We start from the raw sequence: 23,407 nt of genomic DNA, 5'->3' as shown, positions 1-23,407 counted from the left end.
ATACAGACATGTAATCAGCCATAATGACAAACATTCATTCCAACATACATGCATACACACATGCATGACTGCAAACTAAGGCCAAAAATGATCAAATATATATAAAAATTAGTTTTTAGCAATTTCCTAAAACAAATAACAGAGTCGGCCTGATTGACTGAGAAAGGATGTTTCACAGTTTCAGTAAATAGGCCACAGGCTGACTGCAGGCAAGTGGAAACCAGAAGTGGTGGATGGAAGAGCTAAGTCGGGTTGGTGCGGCAACAGGGTGATCCAGCAGGAAGGAGCCGGAGATGGGACGATAAAGCAGGTTGTGGTTTTTAGAAGACATATAAACTTGAGAAACTCTGCTACAAGAGACTTATCTCCACTCCTGCAAATAAGCAGAAGCAACACACACACACACACACACACACACACACACACACACACACACACACACACACACACACACACACACACAGTAGATGGTGACTGGGAGAGAGAGAGAGAACCACTCAAGGTCAAAGTGGAACAAGGTCATGCTGATTCAGGATCAGTTATTCAGGGCGAGTGAAGTGCTGGCGTGACACTGATTTTCAGTTTGGAGTTCAGTTTCACTGACTTATCTATTTGTACTTTTAGGAAACAGCCTTATTTAAGCCTCAGTTTATTGAATCACAATACCAACTGCCTTATGGTCTCCGCTGATAAGGTGACTTATTTACCGTAACAGCTAAACATTTCTCTTTTACAGTACACAACTTTCATCTAAATCTAACCATAAAATTCTGATTATTAGGCTTTAACATAATAATTCTTCTTCTCTGAACAGCGACAAAGAGAATAATCTCCAGTGCTCAAAGAATTACTTACCTGATAAAAATGAGCTCTAGAGCCTGAATTTTTCCTGGACCCGAGCTGGACCCAAGTCCAGCTTCACTGACTTGTTGACTCGTTGACCCTCTTTTATGAAGAAGAGCGACCACTCACTTCTTGGTGGATGCAACGTTTTGGGATATTGTCTCTTTTAAAGCATGTGTTAATTCTGAGTGTGATTTAATCAAGCGCGTGTATTTCATACATGAATAAAGTCTCACTGTGCCACATTATGGCAAAAATCGGTATATGTTTACCTATGAAACCTTCCAGTGCTTTTACCCTGTATGATTTTTCACTGATGAACTGTTTAAAAGTAGAATTTGTTCATTCCCACCAAACTCTCTCCTCTGTACACTATAAAATGACCCATTGCAGTGACGTCTCTGTAGATGAGCCTATCGGACGTGCTACGCAGCAATCTCTCCACCGTGTCCTGGTTCTGCCCCCAGGCTTCCTCCCAGTGGGACAAACCCAGAACACCCCCCCAGGAGACATCCTTGTGCCTGAACCACCTCTCTGGTTTCCCTGAAACCATATTCAGTCAGCTGAAGATAATTTAAGGGTTTTTGTTTCGGAGTCTTTATTTGACAAAAGTAGAGTTAAGCAGATAAGAGCATGGGGGGAGATGCAATCCCACACAAAAGGACTTCATTAAATTTGATGTATGATGTACTCAGTGAGTACTAAGGGAGTCCCATACATAATTTAGCTCAGCTAAATGTACAATTAGATTATGAACAGTCACACGGATGACTTAAAAAAAATCAAATGGAAAAACAAATTTTGTGTACAACTTTAACTTCTATAGGTTGTCTTTCTTCAGTGAAGGCTTGGAGAGTCCCGAATCAGAATATTGTAGTCTTTCTCTATAAATAACAAACTCAGACAAAAATACTTAACAAGTATTTTTACTTCAGAAGCTAGGATGATCTAATAGATGAGTAAAATAAAGGAAGTCCAACCTCAAACCCTACTGAAAGGCACCAACCAGATGGTGGACCTTCTTGCTGTGTGGCAACAGTGTTAACCACCATGCCACCGTGCTGGCCCAAGAGTGAAAATGTCATCCATATAGTTATTTCTTTCTTTCATTCTTTCTAATCCAGTGAATGACTGTTGGAGATGACTCTATTCTAACTAATGTATGAAACTAATATAGATGCAAATCCATTATCTAACATGTTTGAAAAATTGGTACTCAGGGAGCTAGCAGAGCTAGTGGCCATGCTCCCCGTTCATGTTGAAAGGATGCAGCTGACATGGAGCTATCTGATCAAATGGTTAAAGGTTTTTCCTGGCACACCCAGCAGGGAGCAGTGTGAGATCGCCTAGGAGGAACTGGAAAATATTTCTGGGAAAGATCTGGACTAAAGGTCACACCCACAATGTCCTGGAGTAAAGCCTACACAGCAAATTCAAAAGTGTTAAATGTTTTGGTGTTAATAGTCTTCTTGCAAAAGTAGAGTTAATTTTACTCTAAGCAGAGTCACATTCTTTTAATGTAACTCTGAGGTGTAAAATGATAGTAGTTAAAATCGAGTGTTAAAAATGAGTGTTTCTCTGTCAAATCTGGAGGTGTTACAATGGAAACATTAACTCTTGACCTCTGAACTCCTACAGGGGCTATGACACCAACAGAGTAAATTCACAGACTCCGCCCCCAGCACGGCTCCAATCGAAGCTGAAGTGAAGCCGTTTCAGAACATTTTGCTCTACATATTTGAGTTGTTTGCCATGCTTGGTAAGTCATTTTTCCAAAGATTGTTTCAATTATTATTATTAGCTTTTACTTCTGTGGCTCTTTGGAGTTGAGACAAAGCTGTGTGAAAGGCATTAGCCATGTTGCTCGCTGATAGCATAATATTCTGTTTTAGCTAGCTGAAAGGTATCGTTTGCAGGCAAATACCACAGCCTTGAAAAAAAGCTTGCATGTGAATTTTCAGTCAAACTTTTGGTCAAATATACACCTAAAACAATGTCTAGAATGTGAAATGTTGGTATAATGGTGCTACTTGAAGCCTGAAAACGATCGCACATAAAAAAAAACGAGCAAACAGCAGTAGCAGACGTCCTGACTGGATTCTACGTTAGCATAGATCCCAGAGTTTTGTGCACACGGTTTAGGTAAAAATGAAAAAGGTTGAGGTTTTACATTTAGTTCAGTATTACCTGTTGCCTGCGTCCTTGTCTTTTGGGAAAATACTTTACACAAGTAATGGCTCAAAGAGGATTCCTTTTTTTTTTTTTTACTGTGCTGCAATTGTTTACTGGATTATTTGTGCCATTAATTAGTGTCAACTAATTTTTATTCAATCTCCACACAGGATATGCTTGTGAAGATGGAATATGGGGGAGAGCAGAAGTGCGTTGAAGTTCCACAAAGGGATGAATGAAGGACATGCATATTGTATTGAAGAAATAAGTGATGAGATGCTGTTATTTGCATTTACCATGTCAGACCTTTTGATAAACAAAATTCTAATGAAAGTGAGAACATGTATACTGTTACATCTTTCAGAAAATGTTTTGAAATTGTGGTGCACAGTTCAGAATAAATGTTTTTCAAAAACCATTGCGTCTTTTTAGTAAATGTTTATTTCCAAAAGAAATTTCTAGAAGTTCAGAACAGTAAAATTCCCGCTTTTTAGAATGAATTAGAAGATAACTCTTACGTGGTTAAACTAAAATACTCTTTGAGAGTTAATATATAAACTCTTAACACCAAGTGTTAAATTATCAACTCCAGACAGATTTGGTGTTTAACACTAAATCAGAGTTAATGTACCAACTCTCCAAAAAGAGTTAAATTAACACTCTCTGGTGTGGACCCATATAGACACTTTAATAGTGTTGAAATCAAATCCGACAGTGTTAATTTGGACATGCTGGATTTGCTGTGTAGTCCTGAAACACAATGACTCTATTCACACAATTTGAAAGCTTTTCTTTTTTTTTTTAATCTGAGTTTTTAAGTTAGTAAAAAAAATACAAAAGAAGTGGAAACCGTAGGGGCAAAACAGACACAGATAAAAACAATTGAGACAATCACACTGGGGAGGAAGTAAAATCAAGCAGAAGACACTGGTGACTTGTGCTATGGGAAAAACATGACGAGGTCAAACACACAATACAGACTGAAAACAATACAGTTTTTGCATAAAAGCAGTGGTGTGATGTGTATGAGAGGAAAGGCACTGTAGACTAATGTATTATTAAAAGTTTGTGCATTAAGTCAGTGAGATAGGAAAAGAGTTGCTACATATTAATGAACTTTAGCCTATTTGAAGCCAGGAAAGAAAGCTGACTGTGAAAATTAACAGACAGTCTAGGTATAAAACGTGCGACTGAATAAATATTCAGTCTGATGTTTAAATGAAATGTTTCATTTTCTCATGTCTCAGTCATTCAAGTGGCTGAGATAGTCTTCTCCAAAGACAATCATCTGTTTCAGTGCACACAGGATGTGAGCATCAGTGGCATCATTTGTATTGATTTCTGAACTGTAGTTCTTCACAAGAAAGATGCTGTTCACTGGGAGGCCCAGATCCTGGCTAAATCTGTAGACCTGAGTGTTGAAAAGATTTCAGTGATTCAGTAACTGTAAAAAGATTTCAGTGCTAAATTTAGAAAATATAACTGAAAAAGTGCATTCAAAATTGATAAAATTTACCTGTTTCTTCAGGTGGTCACTCTTGTAGATGTTGTTCACATTCTTTTTTGCCTTGGGACAGGCGCCATCAACTTTAGTGAGAATAGCCAGCTGGGGAATTTCTGTTAATGCAAAAACGTAATCACTTTATAAACATTTGTTTTTCTCCCTCTTTTTTGCTGCATATCCCATAAATTTATTTATATATATATATATATATATACACCCAGCACCTAGTGCTCCGATTACCACGGGGACCACCGTTACCTTCACCCTCCACATCCTCTCGAGCTCTTCTCTGAGCCCTTGGTATTTCTCCAGCTTCTCGTGTTCCTTCTTCCTGATATTGCTGTCATTCGGAACCGCTACATCGATCACTACGGCCGTCTTCTTCTGTTTGTCTACCACCACTATGTCCGGTTGGTTAGCCACCACCATTTTGTCCGTCTGTATCTGGAAGTCCTTGGTGGTTGCAGCCTTTCTAGCGGCCTCTTCATGGTTCCCATTCGCCTGCGGGATCCCCAGGTACTTGTAACTGTCCTCTACGTCTGCAATGTTGCCTTCTGGTAGTTCAATCCCCTCAGTTCTGACTACCTTCCCTCTCTTTGTTACCATCCGACTACACTTCTCCAGTCCGAACGACATTCCAATGTCATTGCTGTATAGCCTGGTAGTGTGGATCAGTGAATCGATGTCTCGTTCACTCTTGGCATACAGCTTGATGTCATCCATGTACAGGAGGTGGCTGACAACTGCTCCGTTCTGTAGTCGGTATCCGTAGCCAGTCTTGTTAATGATCTCACTGAGGGGGTTCAGGCCTATGCAGAACAGCAGTGGGGACAGAGCATCTCCTTGGTAGATCCCACACTTGATGGTGACTTGTGCTATATATATATATATATATACATATATATATATTGTTAAATTATAATATTATTTTATGCCATGTTAGACCCCTAATTAAAGATTGTGAATTATTATGTAGTCTTAGTTGGCATCATTCTCCTGAATTAGAAGAAGATGATAACTATTGCATTAGTTAAACTGATTTGCATTACATTAGACTGCTGATTTATTGTGGATGAATGATATTGTTTTATGATGTTATAAGAAATACTGTTTGCAGAAAGTCATCGCCTTATTTGTCTGATTAGAAGAGAACGGAACATGCTGGAGTTTTCTGCCCCATCTCAGCAGGAGCAGATAAACGGGGAGCCAAGGTCGTAGCTTAGGCGCCGTGTGAGAGACAAGCATGTGAATGTTTAGGCTTTTATGATAAGGTGGGGGCACCAGAGGCTATAAGAGTTTGATCAATGATCCATCATTTTGAGATCTGAGGCTGTCTGCATACAGTGTCCATCTCCCACGTGTGTGACTATTACAGTTTTTCTCAGTCGCTTTGGTGCGTTTCTCAGATCAGAATTGAAATTCTCATAACTATTAGTTCAACCTCCACAACACTCAGTCATTTGTGCACATCATAGTAGCAATTTCTCCTCTCTCTGAACAAACTGCAAATGATTTTGGACATGAATCAGTTGCTTCCATACATTTCCCTGCTGCTTTCTGACATTTCCATTTGCTTATGTCATGTCAGTCAAAAGTAATCATACCTATGGATGCTGAATAGTCGTTCCCAATAAAACTATTAGTCATACATCCATTGCTTGAGTCATCACACACAAAATTGTTGAACTAGTTATCACATGCCAAATATTGGCCATCTGTCAAGCAAATCCTATACCTTTCTGTATCATTGTTCCTGGAAATGTCTCCGAAATTGAACAATTGATCTCGGGTGAATTACAGCTGTCACTCATGAGGAGGCGTGTGAAAGTTTAGTTGTAACCAATGACAAACAACTTGTTCACTGTCAATTATGGATGAATCCTGTGAATCCCCAATTGGCAAGCATATATAAACTGCGCAGGAGCTAGTGTGTACCATTTCTACACTTCTGTGACACAAAATGGAAGGTCAGCACCGTGGAAGAGGGGTGAGGATGCGGGGAGGAAGGGGAAGGGGAAGAGGGAGAAGAGGCAGATATAGGCGGATTCCTAATGAAATAAGGGCTACAATTGTGGACCATGTTGTCAATCACGGCCTCACCATGGAGGAGGCTGGTCGAAGGGTGCAACCCAATATTGGAAGAACTACTGTCAGTAAATCATTCAAACATTCACTAGGGAAAACAGGTATGCAAACAGTAATACACTGTACTGTACTGTGCCATCTCAGACACATCACATGTTACTGTACTGTATTTGCAATTTCACAAAAAGTTTACTCTGCACCACATAGGATTGTAAGACAACCTCGCGGAGGCGGAAGAGGGCCCCTTTTTACCCCACAGCAAGAAGAAGCCATTTGTGCAATGGTCATTGCAAACAATGCAATAAAGCTGAGAGACATACAAAGCGCTGTCATAGAGAATTACACGGTATTTGGCAATATTGAATCTGTTCCAATTTCAACAATTGACAGAGTACTCAAGAAAAATGAAATCCACATGAGCAAATGGCCCTGCTAGCAGCCATGGATGCAGCATGTGACGACATCACAGCAGGGTCCTGCAGAGGATGGATTCGCCACTCCAGGAGATACTTTCCTCGCTGCATTGCGAGGGATAACATCTGTTGTGATGTAGATGAAAATATGTGGCCAGACAGACAGGAACGTCTGGATGTGCCAGAATGATTTACTGTATAAACATGTGCTGTTTATTGTTCACATTAGTGCACAGCTCTACCAAATGGGTGATTTTATGTTTACATGTATTCTACAGTGAACAAGTGACTGTAGCATATTTTTCTTTTGCACAATTCTGTAGGATTACAAACACTTCTACACAATGGAAATGTGAAACGTACGTATTCAGTGTCTCAGTTACTCCCAAGACTCCCATAACATCTACAGTGACTTTACTGCACATTTCAGATGGCTGTACAGGTAGGCCATAGTGCTGTCGTCAGCATTTTCAGGTGTCACCAATTGTTTTTGCAATGGGAAACACTGAAATTATAAACTGTCATAGTGGAAACATGACAATGCCATTTGACTATCTTGTTCATAAAGATGGTGTCAAGACTTTTCATTTTGATGGCACTGACAGTTTCATTGACATGGATACTTGCTTTTGAGGTATGGATAATCAATTCTGTGCATGTGACGTGCTTTTGCAGGCTATCCACTAGGTTTTGCAGTTTGCACTAATTGTTTTGGGAAATGCACTAACTGCTGTGCAAATGTTAATGGTGTTCTGAGAAACGCACCAAAGCGACTGAGAAAAACTGTAAAATCATCGTTTGACTTAACCCGGCCGGACCAGTGTTGTTATTGTGGTTTTTCTCTTGTCTCCATCCCCAATTTTGAACTCGTAACAATATATATAATTAGTCCAAATAATGTATTACAGAAACCTTTGCAACTGCTACCTTACCCAACGCAGTGGCTGCCAGTCTGATATCTCTCAGCTTTGCGATCATGTCCGGAGTTAGTAAAGACACTACGGCAGCAGGAACAACAGTGACCACAACATGAACTCTGTCACTCAGTTCAGGAGCAGCGTTGTATCCTAGATCTCCCTCTTCCAGCTTGTTTTCAGGATCAAACTAGAAAACAATGGAGTAAGAAGAGGTGTAAAGAAGATTACACCTCTTCTTACTGAAACTCATCTCAGTTAGTTTTTCTCCATTGGTTTGGCTCATTTCTTGAAACAGAAATTACATTCTCAAAATAACATGGACAAACCTCCAAACCTCTTGGCAAATGTTCACAACAGAATGGCATTTCTCATTCATTTTATCAAGTGGCAAATGCCTAAGTACATGTCTCAATTGTCTCAGCGCATCTTTGCAAATGAATGAGTACAAGTAGCCTACAGTTATACAGTTAGCCCACATTTAGCACATTTTCCAAATGAATAGATCTTGTAGATCTAAACTGATTAGTTGATTCTCAGTCTAATGATCATTCTCTCTAAAACATCAGCATGATTTCATTGTATAAGTACTCGCATGCACAACTGTCTGTTCAATTGTCAAAATTGGTCAAGAACATAATACCATGAATACCATATATGAATTTCTTTGAATATTTGATAAATTGATGACAGTCATTGACAGTCAGGTGAAACTAGACTAACGAAGGGGTAGTATCACACACAGGTGTGTTCCATGATTGTGTGCTGGCAAACACAGATATATAGAGCTTGACCAGAGCCAGTCCGATCTCTGAACATGGATAGACAAGGCTAAGCAAACGGACAAGGGGAAGTTCTTCCTCAAGGAAGAGGAGGAAGAAGAAGAAGAGGAGGACTGAGAATGCGTGGTGGAGGAATAGGGGGAAGAGGCCGCAAATAATGCCATCATATTGAGACAGATCCGTGATGCCATCCTTCAGGACAATCATATATTCCAGAATATAAACACAATAAGCATCTCCACAATAGACCGGGTTTTGAAGAAGCATCAGACGACAATGAAACAAATCTACAGGGTACCATTTAAGAGGAACTCTGACAGAGTGAAGGAGCTGCACTACCAGTCTATAAATGTAAGACAGTTACTGGTTGTCTCTCATTATAACCTTACCTGTAATCACAGTAAGCAGTAGTTCACTTATTTGGTTTCAATATCTCCTTTACCTGATTTCAGAATCAGTATTTGCTTCATCTGACTTCAACAATTTCAACAGAAAACTGCAGTTTACTGTATGATACAATTCTCATCATAATCCTTATTTTATTGTCTCCCAATCAAATCTATCTACTACTGTAGGTTTTACTGTAACATCTCAGTAAGTCATCAGTATTTCCCACTCCCCTTTCTATCAAATACCCCTGCAGTACTTCGTAGGCCTATCACTAGTTTAGAACCACTGGAGTAGTGGCCTGTAGTATATTGAACCTGTGGGGGAGAACATGTAATTGTCTAACTGTAGTATATGACTCTTCTGTATGGCTGATTTTATGTTCTTTACTCTACTTTAGAGAATAATGGCATTGGAAGGACATGAGACCCCTCACATCCTGGTGTTCGTGGATGAAGCTGGCTTCAACCTGGCCAAGGGCCGAAGACGTGGCCGTAATATTATTGGCCACCGGGCCACAGTGGATGTCCCAGGTCAGTGAGGGGGCAATATCTGTGGGGCAATATATGTGCTGCCATTTCTGAGAATGGTGTGGCTCACACTGCCAAACCAATTCACCGGACAATTATATCCACGCTCTTTGGTCCTGTCCACCAGTTCAGAAGTTTTGGCGTGAGATATGTGAAGACTTATCAAAGTGTCTGAAATGTAACATTCCAACTTCCCCCTTAGTGTGTTTGTTGGGCAGCTTAGATAATGTCACTTCAGAAAAGAATATCGCCCATATGGTTTTCACTGCCCTATGCATAGCCAAGAAAACAGTCCTCATGAACTGGAAAAATAAAAATAATCTTAATTCTAACCAATATAGAAATTATCTATTAGATTACATTAGTCTTGATACAGCCTCTGCCACCACATCAGATCAATTGCTCTGGGCTCCTTTGATCAGCTCCATCACCTAATGGGGGTGGGGGGTCATAGTTTGGTCCCGCCTTCACTGTTGTGATTGGTGTGGGGGTAGGGACAGACTTAGGGCGTCGGGGGGTTCCCCGGAGGCATCTTCCTTGGGGGGCTCAACCCGGGGTAGCGGTCATGTCCGGTTAGGGGCTCTGTTGGCTCTCAGGTGACTGTTTCCTCGCGGCTGCGTGCAGCGGGGCTAGGGGAGGGTCTGTGCTGACGGACGTGGGTTACTGACCTGGTAGCCTGGCTGCCCCTGGGTGGGTCCGGGATGGGCGTGAGGTTCTGGGGGCGCTCCGTCTCTGGGCTGGGACCCGGACCGGGCCTCGGGGGCTTGGGTCCTGGTTGGTGTGTTGCCGGGGTTGTGGGCGGGTGGGTGCATGGGGGCCCAGCCCTGGAGCGGGGTGCCGCCGGTGCATCGAGCCACCTGGGGGGCTCTTCAACTGGTGGGGGAGATTGTCACATCTTGCAGGAGCTTTCCTCTCCTCAGGAGCTCCCTCTGCAGGAGGGGGAGATACAGGAGAGGTGGAGGAAGCTCTCAGCCTGGGTGTTTATTGTCTTATGTAGTCTGGAAGATGAGTGGATGGTGGGGTGGGTGCAGTTTTCTCTGTGGTGGGGTTGGGAGGACTGTCCCGGGCTCTGTGGGGCCGGGAGGCGCTGCTGCACTGGGCCCCGGTCTGGATGGGCCTGGGCCCCCTTACCCTGGCGGGTCGCGGAGTATGGGGGTGCCTACTGGGGTCAGCGGGGGAGCTGGCCCCAGGGAAGGGTCACTTGCCCCTCCCTTCCTTCCCTCCCCATCTCCAGCTGCCTCCCTCTTCCCGCTCCACCACAACCACCCACACATGCAGGACCTTGGAGTAGGGGTATGTCACCAGGGTGCAGAGGAGGCTACCCCCCCCCCCCCCCCCCCCCCCTGTCCCCTTCTGGCTGCCTCTGCCTCAATTTTATCCCACAACTTAGACATTCACATTACTCACACTCTCATTACACATACATATAGGATCTTGGGGGTGGGCACGATACACGGAGTCCAAAGTTCCATCAGGGTGTACACCCCACCCCTGGCATCATTGCCCACCTCTCAATTTTAAATACACGTAGACATTGAGGGCTAGCAGGAGGGACCATGCGCTTACCTGCTGCTCTCTGGCAGGTAGCTCCATGCCCTCCTGGGTTTTAAATGCACCTTAGAACACACATGCATCAACACTACAATGAGCGGGTGGAGGGAGGTTTGGAGTCTTCTCTCACCCCCATTCTCTGCGACCTGCTGGAGCGGGAGGGCTAGGAGGAGGAGTTGGCCGTCCGACTGCGGTCTGGAGTGTGGGGCCTTCCTGCTGCTGCAGAGTCGGGGCGGTCTGCCTCCCCCCACCGTAGGGAAAAGGGTAACACCACCTGGGTCTGGGTGCAGTTCCCCCCTCCAGGGGCAAGGGTACCTAGACCCGGTTTGTAGAGTACGCTTGGGGAGTGTGATCGTGTGTACAGCGTCTCTTTATGTCTGTCTCCACGTTGGTTGAGTGTGGAGTAAGTGCATATGAGAGCATGAGGTTGGGAATGGATGTTTGTGTCTGTGTGTGCCTGTATGTCTGTGTCTATATGTCAGGTTGGGTGTCAGGCGCCACCTCTCTGGGGACATCTCAGGCCCTCCAAGGTATGGAGGCCTATCTCCCCCTACCACCACTTCCCCTGCCAGTGGCAGACCCCCTCAGACATCGGTGCGTTGGTGGTTCTTTGTGTCCGGGGGTGGGCGTCCAGGTACACACCGGCTCTCTCCTTGGCGGCCGCTTATCGGGGCCTGGAGCCTGGGGCTCGCTCGGGCCACTTCGGAGGTGGGGTGCCCCCGGCCTCTCGGCCTGGGGCTCGGTCACTCAGGCGCGGCTGGCTGCCGGCGGAGCTCACGGGCGCGTCACTGCAACTCCCCCTGGCTTCTGCTCCGCGGCTGCTGGGTGAGCCCTCATCTGGGACTCTCCTCAGCTCTTTCCGGGACAGTGGCGCAGCTGCCCCTCTGTTGGTCTTCCTTGGTCTCTTGTGTTCTGGGGGCCTCTGGATGTCTGGAGTTTTGATCTCCTCCATACCTGCTTCATGCCCTGAAGGACGGGGCTGTGGCCCCCCCCCACACCCTCTAGCAGATTATTACATGAAGGAACCTTTTAAAAAACAAAAAACAAGCGCGTCCATGCTCACAGGTGTACACACGGGTGATCACACCCACAAACTACACCCTTTTTGGCTCCTACCTCAAAGCACACTGTGTTCTGTTGATCTTATGTGCTGCACAATAATGTTTAACATTTAGTATTTACTGTCATATTCCCATATATCATTGTGATGTTGTTTATTCTATTACTCTTGTTCTCTTCTGCTTGCTTTCTTTTTTCTTTCTCAGCAGGTGATCCAGGTGATTGATATATGCATTTTTTTTCTCTGCCCGTTCTGTTGGTTTTTGTCTTTTGCCCTTCTCCCCCGTCCCTCTTCTCAGCTGTTTCTCTTTCCCTCTTTCTTTCTCCCCTTCTTTTCCCCAGTCAAGTCTGTCCCGTATTCAGTAAGTGAAAATAAAATAAACAATAAAAGGTGAATCAAATGGACCATTACGGCAAGGCTGGGATGGTCAGTTTGGTAAAGTAAATCCGTTGGGCATCTTTCTTTGCCTTTAGACAACAATTCTGATGGCAAAAGAGCCAAACGGGACAGGCAAAAAAAAAAAAAAAAAAAAAGAGAATGGTGTGGCCACTCACATCCCCAGTCTTGGCCCATACAACACACACAAGCTCCTCATCTTCTTGGATCGCCTTTATACCGATTTTATCCCTGAAAATGAGAGAGGTCTCATAGGGCCTCACCTACCCATTCATGTAATTGTGTGGGACAATGTCAATTTCCACCATAGCCCACTCATAAGGGGCTGGTTTGCAACGCATCCAAGGATGGTCATGGGGTTCCTACCACCTTACTCTCCTTTCCTCAATCCGATAGAGGAGTTTTTCTCTGCTTGGAGGTGGAGAGTGTATGAGCATCATGCTCAGGATCAGCCATCCCTGCTCCATGCTATGGACGCAGCATGTGACGACATTACAGCAGATCAATGCAGGGGATGGTGGCGGCATGCACGCCGTTTCTTCCCTCGTTGCATCGCAAGAGAAAGTATCCACTGTGATGTGGACGAGAATCTGTGGCCAGACGGACAACAGCATGTAAATAATCAGGAGGGTGAAGACAGTGAACAAGAGCGGGAGAATGAGTACAGCGACCACTGAATAAGTCCTTGTTTTTTGATTTTTTGTTCATACAATTTACTACTGTAATGTACATTTTCTTTTTACATATGTATAAAACTTTCTTTGCGTGTGAATAACAAATGGTTATAATTTCCTTGGTAGTGTGAGTGCAATCTGTGATGTCAAACCTTGGAGGCTACTCTTTTCTGTTGTATATTGTTGGTCCTCTGCCATAGTGACAAAACATCGAAACATTTTGTATGGCAGTGCTCACATAATGCCAAAGGGACGATGCATTTTGGGGGCACTGACTATTCAGATTAGAAAGAAATGTAGTTTTGACACACGACTGAACTGTTTTAGGGGAGATATGAGCTTTTGCAGGTGGACCATGTTGTTGTGATCAACCATCCAGGTTTATTTTGACAAAAGCAGCAAGAATGATGAGAATGTCCGATCTGTGTCGAGAAATGAGCCAAAGCTATTGAGAAGGATCTTTGCCATTTTGGAGACACTGACTGTTTAAATGAGAAAGGGATTTAGATTGAAGCCCGAGTGAACAGTTTTGGAAGAGATATGAACTTTTGCAGGTGAGCTATAGTGTTGTGCTAAACTGTAAGAGTGTTTTGCCAAATGATCTTAGAGTTTTGAGAATGTAATTTCTGTTTCAAGAAATGAGCCAAACCAATAGAGAAAAACTGTAATATCTCTTGTTTATTAAATAAACAAGAGTTTAAGTAATAATTGTGATTAATTATGATTATATTCAGAAGGCACAAACTAAACAGAGCCCTGAAAAGAGTAAGTCTTACGAAGTTTTGACTCTGGAGAAGATGAGATAGGATGAAAGACGGTAGAAGTCAGAATCAAGGGTCTTCAAAGTCAGAAAAGAATGAACTGACTATGCAATAAGGACTTAAAGGCTGCTGAAGTCCAGAAATTATCAGCCTGTGATAAATGCCTGAGGACATGGAGGGAGTGATGCTTGAAAGAAGAATAGCAGGCTCATGCTGAGACTGAGAATATCACTGCTAAAATTATTATGACTCAAAAGAAAGGTAGCACATCATAAACAGAACTTGTCACAAGATCTAAACCAAGACTACACACCATTACTCAACTCTGTACTCACACAGCTTATTTTTAAGATATTAACTTTTATCTTGCAGGCATATAAAATAATAATTTGTAAACATATTATTATTATGTTTACAAATTATATCCCTACTATATCCCATACTTTTGAAATGAAAACATTGTAACACTAAAATGTAAATGCAAATCTAGTGATTTGCAAATCGTATGAACCCATATAAGAACACAAATAAACAAAACCAAAAAACTAGACATATGAAGCAAAGCCAAAGGTCAAAAGATTCTACCTTGTAACCATCTTTCACATGTCCTCGTAGGGCAAGCTTAATGTCTTCCACATGAACGCCTTTGTTCCTTTCCATGCCCATGATGTCATTAATAACAAATGAGTAATGACCTTCATTGGTTTTGGAGAATTTATATGTTTTGTACTGAAAACAGAAGATGGAGTTCATAAGTCTTTGTTTAAAGCAGCTACAGTCATTATTTGACAGTAAAAAAATGATAGATAGATAGATAGATAGATAGATAGATAGATAGATAGATAGATAGATAGATAGATAGAAACATACATACCTTTTTAGTGAATGAATCTGCTGTATTGTGGTGATCTGTTGGAGCTCGACTAGCAACTCTGCCTTGTAAAACGCTGTCAACAGAGTTGATGAAGGTAGATTTCCCCTCACCAGTTGGTCCAATAGGCAGAATTCTGAGATGGGTAGCTTCATGATTTCGAGGACTGTACGATTTCAGAAAATCCAGCGTATCCTGGTTATTCCTGCAAACAATCAACCAAACAGACACTGAAACTTTACAAATAATTTGTTTTTGTTTTTAGAAATAAAAAGGTATCACTTTAATTTTTCTAAAAATTTAGCATAAATAATATTTCTTGAACTTTAGCCAAAACCTTCTTTTAGGCCATACCAGTTTTGTGTTTTACCAACAAAAACTGAGCTATCATGAGCAGGATAAACAACACCAAATATTATGTCAGTGATCTGGGGCATGTAGGTTTGGATCCCCCCCCTCAATCAGTAACGCCTTTGTTTAGAAAATGTAGTGTGTTTTTCCATATATTATCTTTGTCTAATATTTACATTTATTTGATAATCTGAAACATTTAATTGTGAAAAAAGAAAAACGAATACAAAAGGAAGAGGACAAACACATTTTCACACCACTGTAGTCTCAACAGAGTTATATAAACTACATTCTTGTTCACTAGCTGGCCCGCTAAGAATGGGTTTGAGAAGAATGGTTTCATTATTTTGATATTTTTGAAATTTCACAAAATCAAGAATTTTTTGTTTATTCTTGTTAATTAAAACAAAACAAAACATTGAAATAAGATATGGCTTGCACTGTTAGCATAACAGCGATGCTCTTCTATCACACACAACAGTCAGCTACCAAAACAAAAAATCTAAATTCTGTGTTAAGGAGCAGAACGAAGCCAAAACAATAATATATGTTTATCATACTCACTTTGGCAAAGGCCTCCATGGCTGACTAAATCCTGAAGAGGAAAATCACATATGTTAACATAATGGGAAGACAGGAACATAAACAAATAGTGTCACAATGCAAAATTTGAAAATTTATCAAGTGTTAACATCATTATCATTTAATAAAATTTGAGTGACAGTAGGTGGAGCATCTATTGCTAATATTGTTACTGTTTTTTTTTTTATGTTCACCTTAATTATTTGGTTAGGTTGAAGAATAAAAGTTCTTTAAAAATGTTTCACATATAAGGATTTCACAGTTTTCAGTGTTTGTTGTAAAAATAAAATAAAAAACCCAATCATAAATGTTTTTAATTTTTTTTAAACTCTGGATCAATGGAACGATCATGCATTTTGCTCTGAGACTAGTGCGACATGTAACAGGCCAGGACTTACCTCCGCCCATATCTGTAAAACAAGACAATTATATGAAAAGGTCAGCAAACTGAAATAAAAAAAAGATGAAACTAGATATGATTTGCAATTCAGAGTCTTTCATGGTCCCTTCATCCTCACTATATGCGTTTGAGTCCATTCCAAGATTCAGAATCCTTCAATTGAGTCTCATAAACAAATATTTTATTGACAGTAAAACAGAAAATATAACAGGTATTTAAACTAAGATATTTTACTATTTCATGAAAAATATTAGTAATTACTATAAATATAAGTTATAATAAAAATATTAATAAAATATTAATTTAATAGTTAATTGTGAATATGATGACAGCAACATGCTACAAAAAAACTTTGGAGGTGAGCAACAAAATGCTGGAAAAATAAATGGTGCTAACAAGAAGCAGCCAGAGGAACACTTTACAGCTAAATAGGTTAATTTACAACAGCTCAGTGACATGATTGGGTATAAAAAGAGCATCTTAGGCAGAGTTTGTTAGAAATAAATATGGGCAGAAATTTATCAATCTACAAACATTATGCAAATTATGGAACAATTTCAGCAACATTGGGTGTTCAGGATCAGGCTGCACTGCATTAAAAACAGGCATGATTCTGTCATTGAAATCACTGCAGGGCCTCAGGAACACTGTCAGAAATCACCTTCTGTGCATACAGCTTGACATGCTATCCAAGCAGATTAAAGCTCTATCATGTAAATAAGAAGCTATATGTGAATATAATCCAGAATAATCACCGTCTTCTCAATTTAGATTTGCTTAGTCAAAGTTGAAAACTTCTATGTGTTCAAATGATTTGAAATGTAAACTAAAGACGAGAAGGCCATCTGGCGTTTTATCAGTGAAGATCTTGCAAGACAATGTTAAACTATTTTCTATTCTACTTTCTATTTTCTCTTTTCCAGTCAAGTCTCGGTGCTCAACTACATGCAGTTCAGACCTTTCACCAACCGAAAGCATTTGGTGCATCAAACCTCTCCTCTATAAAAGTCCAGCAGCTGTTAAAAGAGGAAAGGACGCTACACAGAGGTAAACATCCCTATGTCGAAATCCAGTATGAAAACAATAGAACGGAAGGTGTGTGTGCACATATGGTTCTTACACACACACTGGACTTTCTGGACATTGTTTTTGCACAACACTGGTCACTATATTCTTCATTTCCAGTTAATACTTGTACAGCTGCTGTTATTGTGTATATATTTATTTATATTTAGATTTCTTCATACATTCTTATATAGTTCTATATTGTGTATTGTGTATTTTGTTGTACAGTTATTTTATTTTCAACTTTAATTTATATATTTTATCTTATTCTTCCCAGTTAAATTTACCCTTCATTCTAATTTGTGTTGTACAGTTATTTCATTTTTAACCTTAATTTATATTTTATTCCTTCCTAGTTAAATTGACCCTTTTTAATTTTTCATATTTATTTCCTATCTTATTCATAGCCTTTCCTTTTTTGTTTTCTTTAGGTCACGAGCAGTTGTCCAAGCATTTCACTACATATCGTACTGTGTATGACTGTGTACGTGACAAATAAAATTTGAATTTGAATTTAGTGGAAAGTAGATATGCTCCTGGAGAAGTTAGGGGAACTCACACGTTTTATCAGAGTTACTTTTTAACACACACACACACACACACGCTCTGAGAGCAGAATAAGCAAGGCTGTGATTGTGACTAACTACACAGTGAACGAATTGTCTTTCTTGTTGGTATTGTAACTGAATTTGAGTCAAAGCAGTATAATTGAAAAGGTCTTACCTTCGCCGATGTGGTTCTGGACACAATGACTGCAATGCTGACACGTGAGGCTATTCTGTTAGTTTCCTTACTGCTTTCACTTTCATATTCATCTATTTTTTTTTCAAGTAAGTCATGTGACTTTAAAGAAGCATAGTTTTCTTGTTCACATTACTTATTGAATTACTGACATGCAGGTTAGTGCGCTGTCAAAATAAAAGACGCACACCTGCAACGCGCGTTTGCGTACATACTGTATAATAGGCACTGTTTTTGTCCGCTAGAGTGGGATTTTCACTACATCTCTGTGCTTTCATCGTTTGTTTGAAGCCAGTTCACCTCCTTCAACCACTTTTCCGAGAATACGTGCTTCTTTTGCGGTTCGGACTCCTTCTGACATTTATTTGGAGGTAGAGTAACACCAAAGTAGGGGAGACTGGGGATAGTTGTAACGTGGGTCAGTTGTAACACTTCCAATTTCTCCAATCAGGGCTAAGTTTCAAATGATGTGATTCATCCTGTACATGCCCAACTCAGTTCTTCTATCACATGTGAAAAATCAGCACATTTTGTCAAACACAGACAATTTAAGAAGTTTTTTTTATTTTTTATTTTTACTTTATTTCATCTTCTAATAGCATTATCTGCTTTGCAGTTAAACTCATCAAATTAAATTATGTTATTTGTACGTCTATGGGGATATATTCTGTGTAGGTCTTTAGTGCTAATGTTTTAGCCGTTGGCTGTAATGTTAGCTAGTTCATGCTATAGTTGTAACAGCAACAGTCTGGGTTAGTTGTAACAATAATGCAGATGTTACAACTTACCACACTATTAATTTAACTTATATTAAACAAGTTGGGGCAATGACATCAGCAGAGAGATGTTCCCTGGTCACCTTTGGATATGCGATTAATGCCATTGGCAACACAATTCCTCCACTGTTTGTGTTCCCACGCATACATTATGCAGACCACTGTGTCAGAGATGGACCAGTAGGAAGTACTGGTAGTGGAAATAAATCAGAATGGGTGCAAGAAACAGATTTCCTCATCTTTCTGAAGCACTTTGTAAACCACACCAAGGTAAGCCATGAAAAAAAGTAATGGAATGAGCATGAGAGGCTTTGAAAGGACTGAGAGATTTCTGTTTTAAACTTTTACATTTTATTTTTGTTTAGTTTTTGTGTCTGAAGGAGGGAAAGATTAAAATAAATCTTCAATGACATCAGTATGATGCATGGCCATTGCTTCATGGCTCATTGTAAATTTCTTGTTGAACTTGGGATCATTGTCGTGTTTCATGATTCAAGCCGCACAAACTTTAGCTGTTGGGTTTCTACCCCCAAGTGCGCTGTGGATGTATTACAGGTGGAGCTATGGGAGGCCCATCTCAGCATAAAAAAAGACTTTCAGCATATTTGGTGTGTTCTAATTACAGATACATTTACATCTATACATGTTATGGGTCTTAAAATTAACTAAGAATCTTTGTTTAAAATATCTCCACAGGAGGAGATGATTGGCTTATTCTGAAAGAAAATCATGTACAGTGTAGACGGTGCTGTGCTCGCCAGTCAGAAGACAAAACAAGACTTGTAAAAGTGAAAGTATGTGAACGTATTTCCCATATTTGTAGCTTGCAACACGGTGGCAGTCATTAGTTCCACTTCATGGTCTCAAAAGTTGTCGTTCCTATTTAGTTCGACAGACACATACAACAGGAAAACGTTAATTAGGTACAAGTTTTCAAGGTAAGGATTATTTTTTATTTTATCAACAAAATGCTTCAACTAAAAGTAAAACTAAAGTGTGCATTCTTCTGCATTCATAAATGCAATCAAGGATGGATGATCATTGTGACACTATGGGAATATTTTTAGCATGCTAAAACTGTATTACAAACATAATAAATTTAATATATTTTTTCAAAAACACATTTTCCTGTTATTTAATTTTTTAATCAATAAAAATACATTAGTGAATTGCATTTCCCCAGTTTGATTAATATAGCAATGAAAGCATTGGTACTTTCATTGTTCTAATAAATTTTGGGCAAAGAGTGTTATGTTCTAAATGTTTTAATTCATATGTATGGATGTACTATTGTGCTTTTTTTTTTTTAGCAATGGGAGGACAAAAGTCTCGACCTGTAAACACTCCAACGAGTAAGATAAAACATAACACAATAAAGTCAAACAGATCAGAAAAATTACATATTTTTAAGAAATGCTTTCTTAAAAAATATTTTCTGTTTTCTTTGTCAATTCTGTGCAATTTTTCAGCTTTAAGTGAAGAATGGAGGAAAATACAGTGGAAGTGAGTGTTTGATCCTGAATGGGCTTTTGTTGCCACGTAAATGTTGTAAATTAATTACTTGCAAAAATCGGTTGCTGTCAGCTGAATTTCCCATTCTCATTGGTGTTCATAGCATAGTCTCACCACTGTATCTGCACCACTATCAGTTTCACTTTCTTGACTTTAACTTCATAAATATTCTTCTTTGAACAGTGGCAAAACCAATGATCTCCAGAGCATAAATAATTACCAGCCTTATAACTCTGAGCTCCAGCACCTCAGAATTCTTCTTCATGGACCCGTTGGTGCCGGCAAGTCCAGCTTCATCAACTCAGTTGATGCTCTTTTACAAGGCAGAATGGCCACAAATGCTTTGGCAGATGGAATTTCTGGAAAGAGCTTCACTAAAACAGTATGTTTTAATTCTAGTATGGTTTAGTCAAGATCATGCATTTTGTGCAATTTGTTAAACAAAAGTCATGCAATTTGTAACAAAACTAGGGGACTGAAACTAAACAGCTATAAAGCTGCACGTAGAACCAAGGTCTCTTGTTTTTCCACTAGAGCACAGTAAAGATTAGCACTTAGAGGTCTTAGGATTTGGTCTGCTCTTGCGTGACAGATGGGTTTTTTTATTTTTTGCTTCTTGAATCTTTGTCTGAAGTTTAGTTTCACTTTACTTTTCTCCATAGTTGTTCTCACAGATATCAGCCTTATACTAAACCAGAAACCAGCTTTGTAGTCTTCAGTGATTAGGTGACCTTGTTATCAGAATCGTTAAAACCTTCTGTTTTACAGTATGAAACTTTCAAAATCCACAAAGGAGGACCAGGAACTTTTTATCCTTTTGCCTTCACTGACATCATGGGCCTTGAGAAGGACACAGGAGTTATGCTGGAAGACATCATACTAGCCATGAATGGGCACGTGAAGGATGGTTACACGGTATCATGAAGTTTAAGGTATTTTTGCAGACACTATTTGATGGTGTATACAATGACACGATTTAATTATGCCTTTAAATAACACATACGGTGTATTTAAAAGTTAGATTTAAAAATCAGAGGAGGAGATACATTTGTTCCAACGGGGATCAAAGTCTGGCAGAGGCATGGACATGTAAACCAGGAGGGGGCAATCCCTCGTTACCCTTGGGAGAAATTACACTGTGCATGTATATACATGTGAAACATTTTTATATACTTGTTTAACTGATTTGATTGTTTTCCAGGTCAGTCCTGAATCTTCATTATCCGAACATGATCATAAGTACAACAAGGAGCCCACTCTAAATGACAAAGTTCATGTTTTAGTGTCTGTGCTCGATGCCAACAAAATAAAACTCATGAGTGATGATATAATAAAAAAGATGAGGACTGTCAGACTTGCAGCCAGGGACATGGGTAAGAGCCAAGCGTGGTTATAGGATAAACCCAAAATGAATTAAATAAGCTGACAAACATCACTTCAGCTCTGATATTCTGTGTATTGACAGGAATTCCCCAAATGGCAATTCTCACCAAAATTGATGAAGCCTGTCCAGAAGTTAAAAAAACATATAAGAAATGTGTATAAGAGCATCTGGTTGAAGGAACAGGTACTTTTCTAGCGGTAAATTTTTTAAAACGTTTTAAATTTTCAGTATTTTTAAGTATAAGTTTAATTCAAGTAAATTTTAAGTAAAATAAATGCTAACAAATGTTAAACTGTTGAAATTTAGATGGAGATAGTGAGTGTGATATCAGGTATTCCACTGTACTGCATCTTTCCTGTCAAGAACTACCACTCTGAGATCCAAACAGATGATGACATCGACACACTGATACTGGCTGCTCTGAAGCAGATGATCAACTTTGGAGAGGACTACGTCAACAAATAGAATAGAATAACAGAAAACAGCAAAATAAATAAATAAAACACATAAAACATAAAATTAAAACAGCCCTATGTTAAAACAAAAACAAGATAAAACAGCATCGAATCACCTAAAAACAACTAAAATAAAAAACCAACATCTCACGTGGTGTCAAAGGCCAGGGTAAAGAGGTGGATTTTCAAGAGTGACTTAAAAACAGATAAAGAACTGGCCTGTCTAATCTCTAAAGGAAGCTCGTTCCACAGTTTGGGAGCTGCTACAGCAAAAGCACGATCTCCTCTAAGTTTACGCCCAGTCCTGGGTATCTTCAGGAGTAGCTGATCAGCTGACCTGAGAGAGCGGGTGGGTGTATAAGGCTGTAGCAGCTCAGAGAGATAAGATGGAGCTAGGCCATGGAGAGCTTTAAAAGTAAATAAAAGAATTTTAAAATGAATCCTAAAAGAAATGGGCAGCCAGTGAAGTGAAGCTAAAACAGGGGAAATGTGCTCAAACTTTCGAGTGCCTGTTAAAAGACGAGCTGCGGCATTTTGCACCCTCTGTAGATGACTAATATATAATGCACTGACCCCAATATGAACATACAACAGAGCAGCATGACGTTGAAGATAAGGACAGGGCATAAACAGGCATTAAGAGTGAGAGAACAAATACACAGAATATACAGTATATACACAGATTACACAGTTTTGAAATTAAAGTGACTGCACTGAAAAAAAGGGACTGGCCATCTCTTGGATTTATGTAAGCATCTTGCATGTATTTAACACAATTGCCACATGTTTTAAAATTAAATGTAACTACATAGTGTAAAAACTACATGATGTGCAGAAAGGGTGTATTAAGTTGTTCATATCATGTTCAGGTGAAGTAAGTCAATAATATAGCAATGTTAAATCTTGTGAAACCACGCGTGATTTCATCTTGCGGGCTTTGGATCGTGGTTTAAAAAAGGCATCCTTCTCAGTCAAGTTGAGCAGCCAACTCTACGTTTTTTGTTATGTCTTGATTTTTTGAATTAATATTTACCATATTTCAGCCAAATGTACAGGGTGGGCCATTTATATGGATACACCGTAATAACATGGGAATGGTTGGTGATATTAAAGTCCTGTTTGTGGCACATTAGCATATGTGAGGGGGCAAACTCCTCAAGATGGGTGGTGACCATGGTGGCCATTTAGAAGTCGGCCA

General features: G+C 40.1%; 1 protein-coding gene and 1 pseudogene across 2 annotated transcripts; one reads left to right on the top strand and one right to left on the bottom strand.

Annotated features, from left to right (window-relative positions):
* Positions 1–3,827: 3,827 nt before the first annotated feature.
* LOC147332434 (interferon-induced protein 44-like) lies at positions 3,828–18,119 on the bottom strand. The gene is made up of 8 exons (XM_086288969.1): positions 18,065–18,119; positions 16,275–16,286; positions 15,859–15,889; positions 14,947–15,148; positions 14,658–14,801; positions 7,950–8,121; positions 4,532–4,632; positions 3,828–4,426 (listed from the first exon to the last, which is right to left on the bottom strand). Exons 2-8 carry the CDS (start codon positions 16,282–16,284, stop codon positions 4,259–4,261), a joined length of 828 nt encoding a protein of 275 aa, XP_086145095.1. The 5' UTR covers positions 16,285–16,286; positions 18,065–18,119; the 3' UTR covers positions 3,828–4,258.
* Positions 18,120–20,342: 2,223 nt separating this feature from the next.
* LOC147332433 (interferon-induced protein 44-like) lies at positions 20,343–23,195 on the top strand (annotated as a pseudogene). The gene is made up of 5 exons (XR_015128935.1): positions 20,343–20,752; positions 21,139–21,285; positions 21,572–21,743; positions 21,836–21,937; positions 22,061–23,195. The product of XR_015128935.1 is annotated as an interferon-induced protein 44-like (transcript).
* Positions 23,196–23,407: the final 212 nt, after the last annotated feature.

Source organism: Aulonocara sp. 'chitande type north' Nkhata Bay, linkage group LG4, assembly GCF_057382095.1.
Source record: "Aulonocara sp. 'chitande type north' Nkhata Bay isolate Kocher_YH1m ecotype deep benthic linkage group LG4, A_spYH_male_GT1.1, whole genome shotgun sequence".
Lineage (NCBI taxonomy): Eukaryota > Metazoa > Chordata > Actinopteri > Cichliformes > Cichlidae > Aulonocara > Aulonocara sp. 'chitande type north' Nkhata Bay.
This window is presented reverse-complemented; position numbering and strand designations above follow the sequence as displayed.

Coding starts and splice junctions, on each gene's coding strand:
- LOC147332434 (XM_086288969.1), bottom strand. Junction 14,802..14,946: donor CAGATTCATTCACTAAAAAG/GTATGTATGTTT, acceptor TTCTGTTTTCAG/TACAAAACATATAAATTCTC. Junction 4,633..7,949: donor ACTGGCAGCCACTGCGTTGG/GTAAGGTAGCAG, acceptor TTGCATTAACAG/AAATTCCCCAGCTGGCTATT.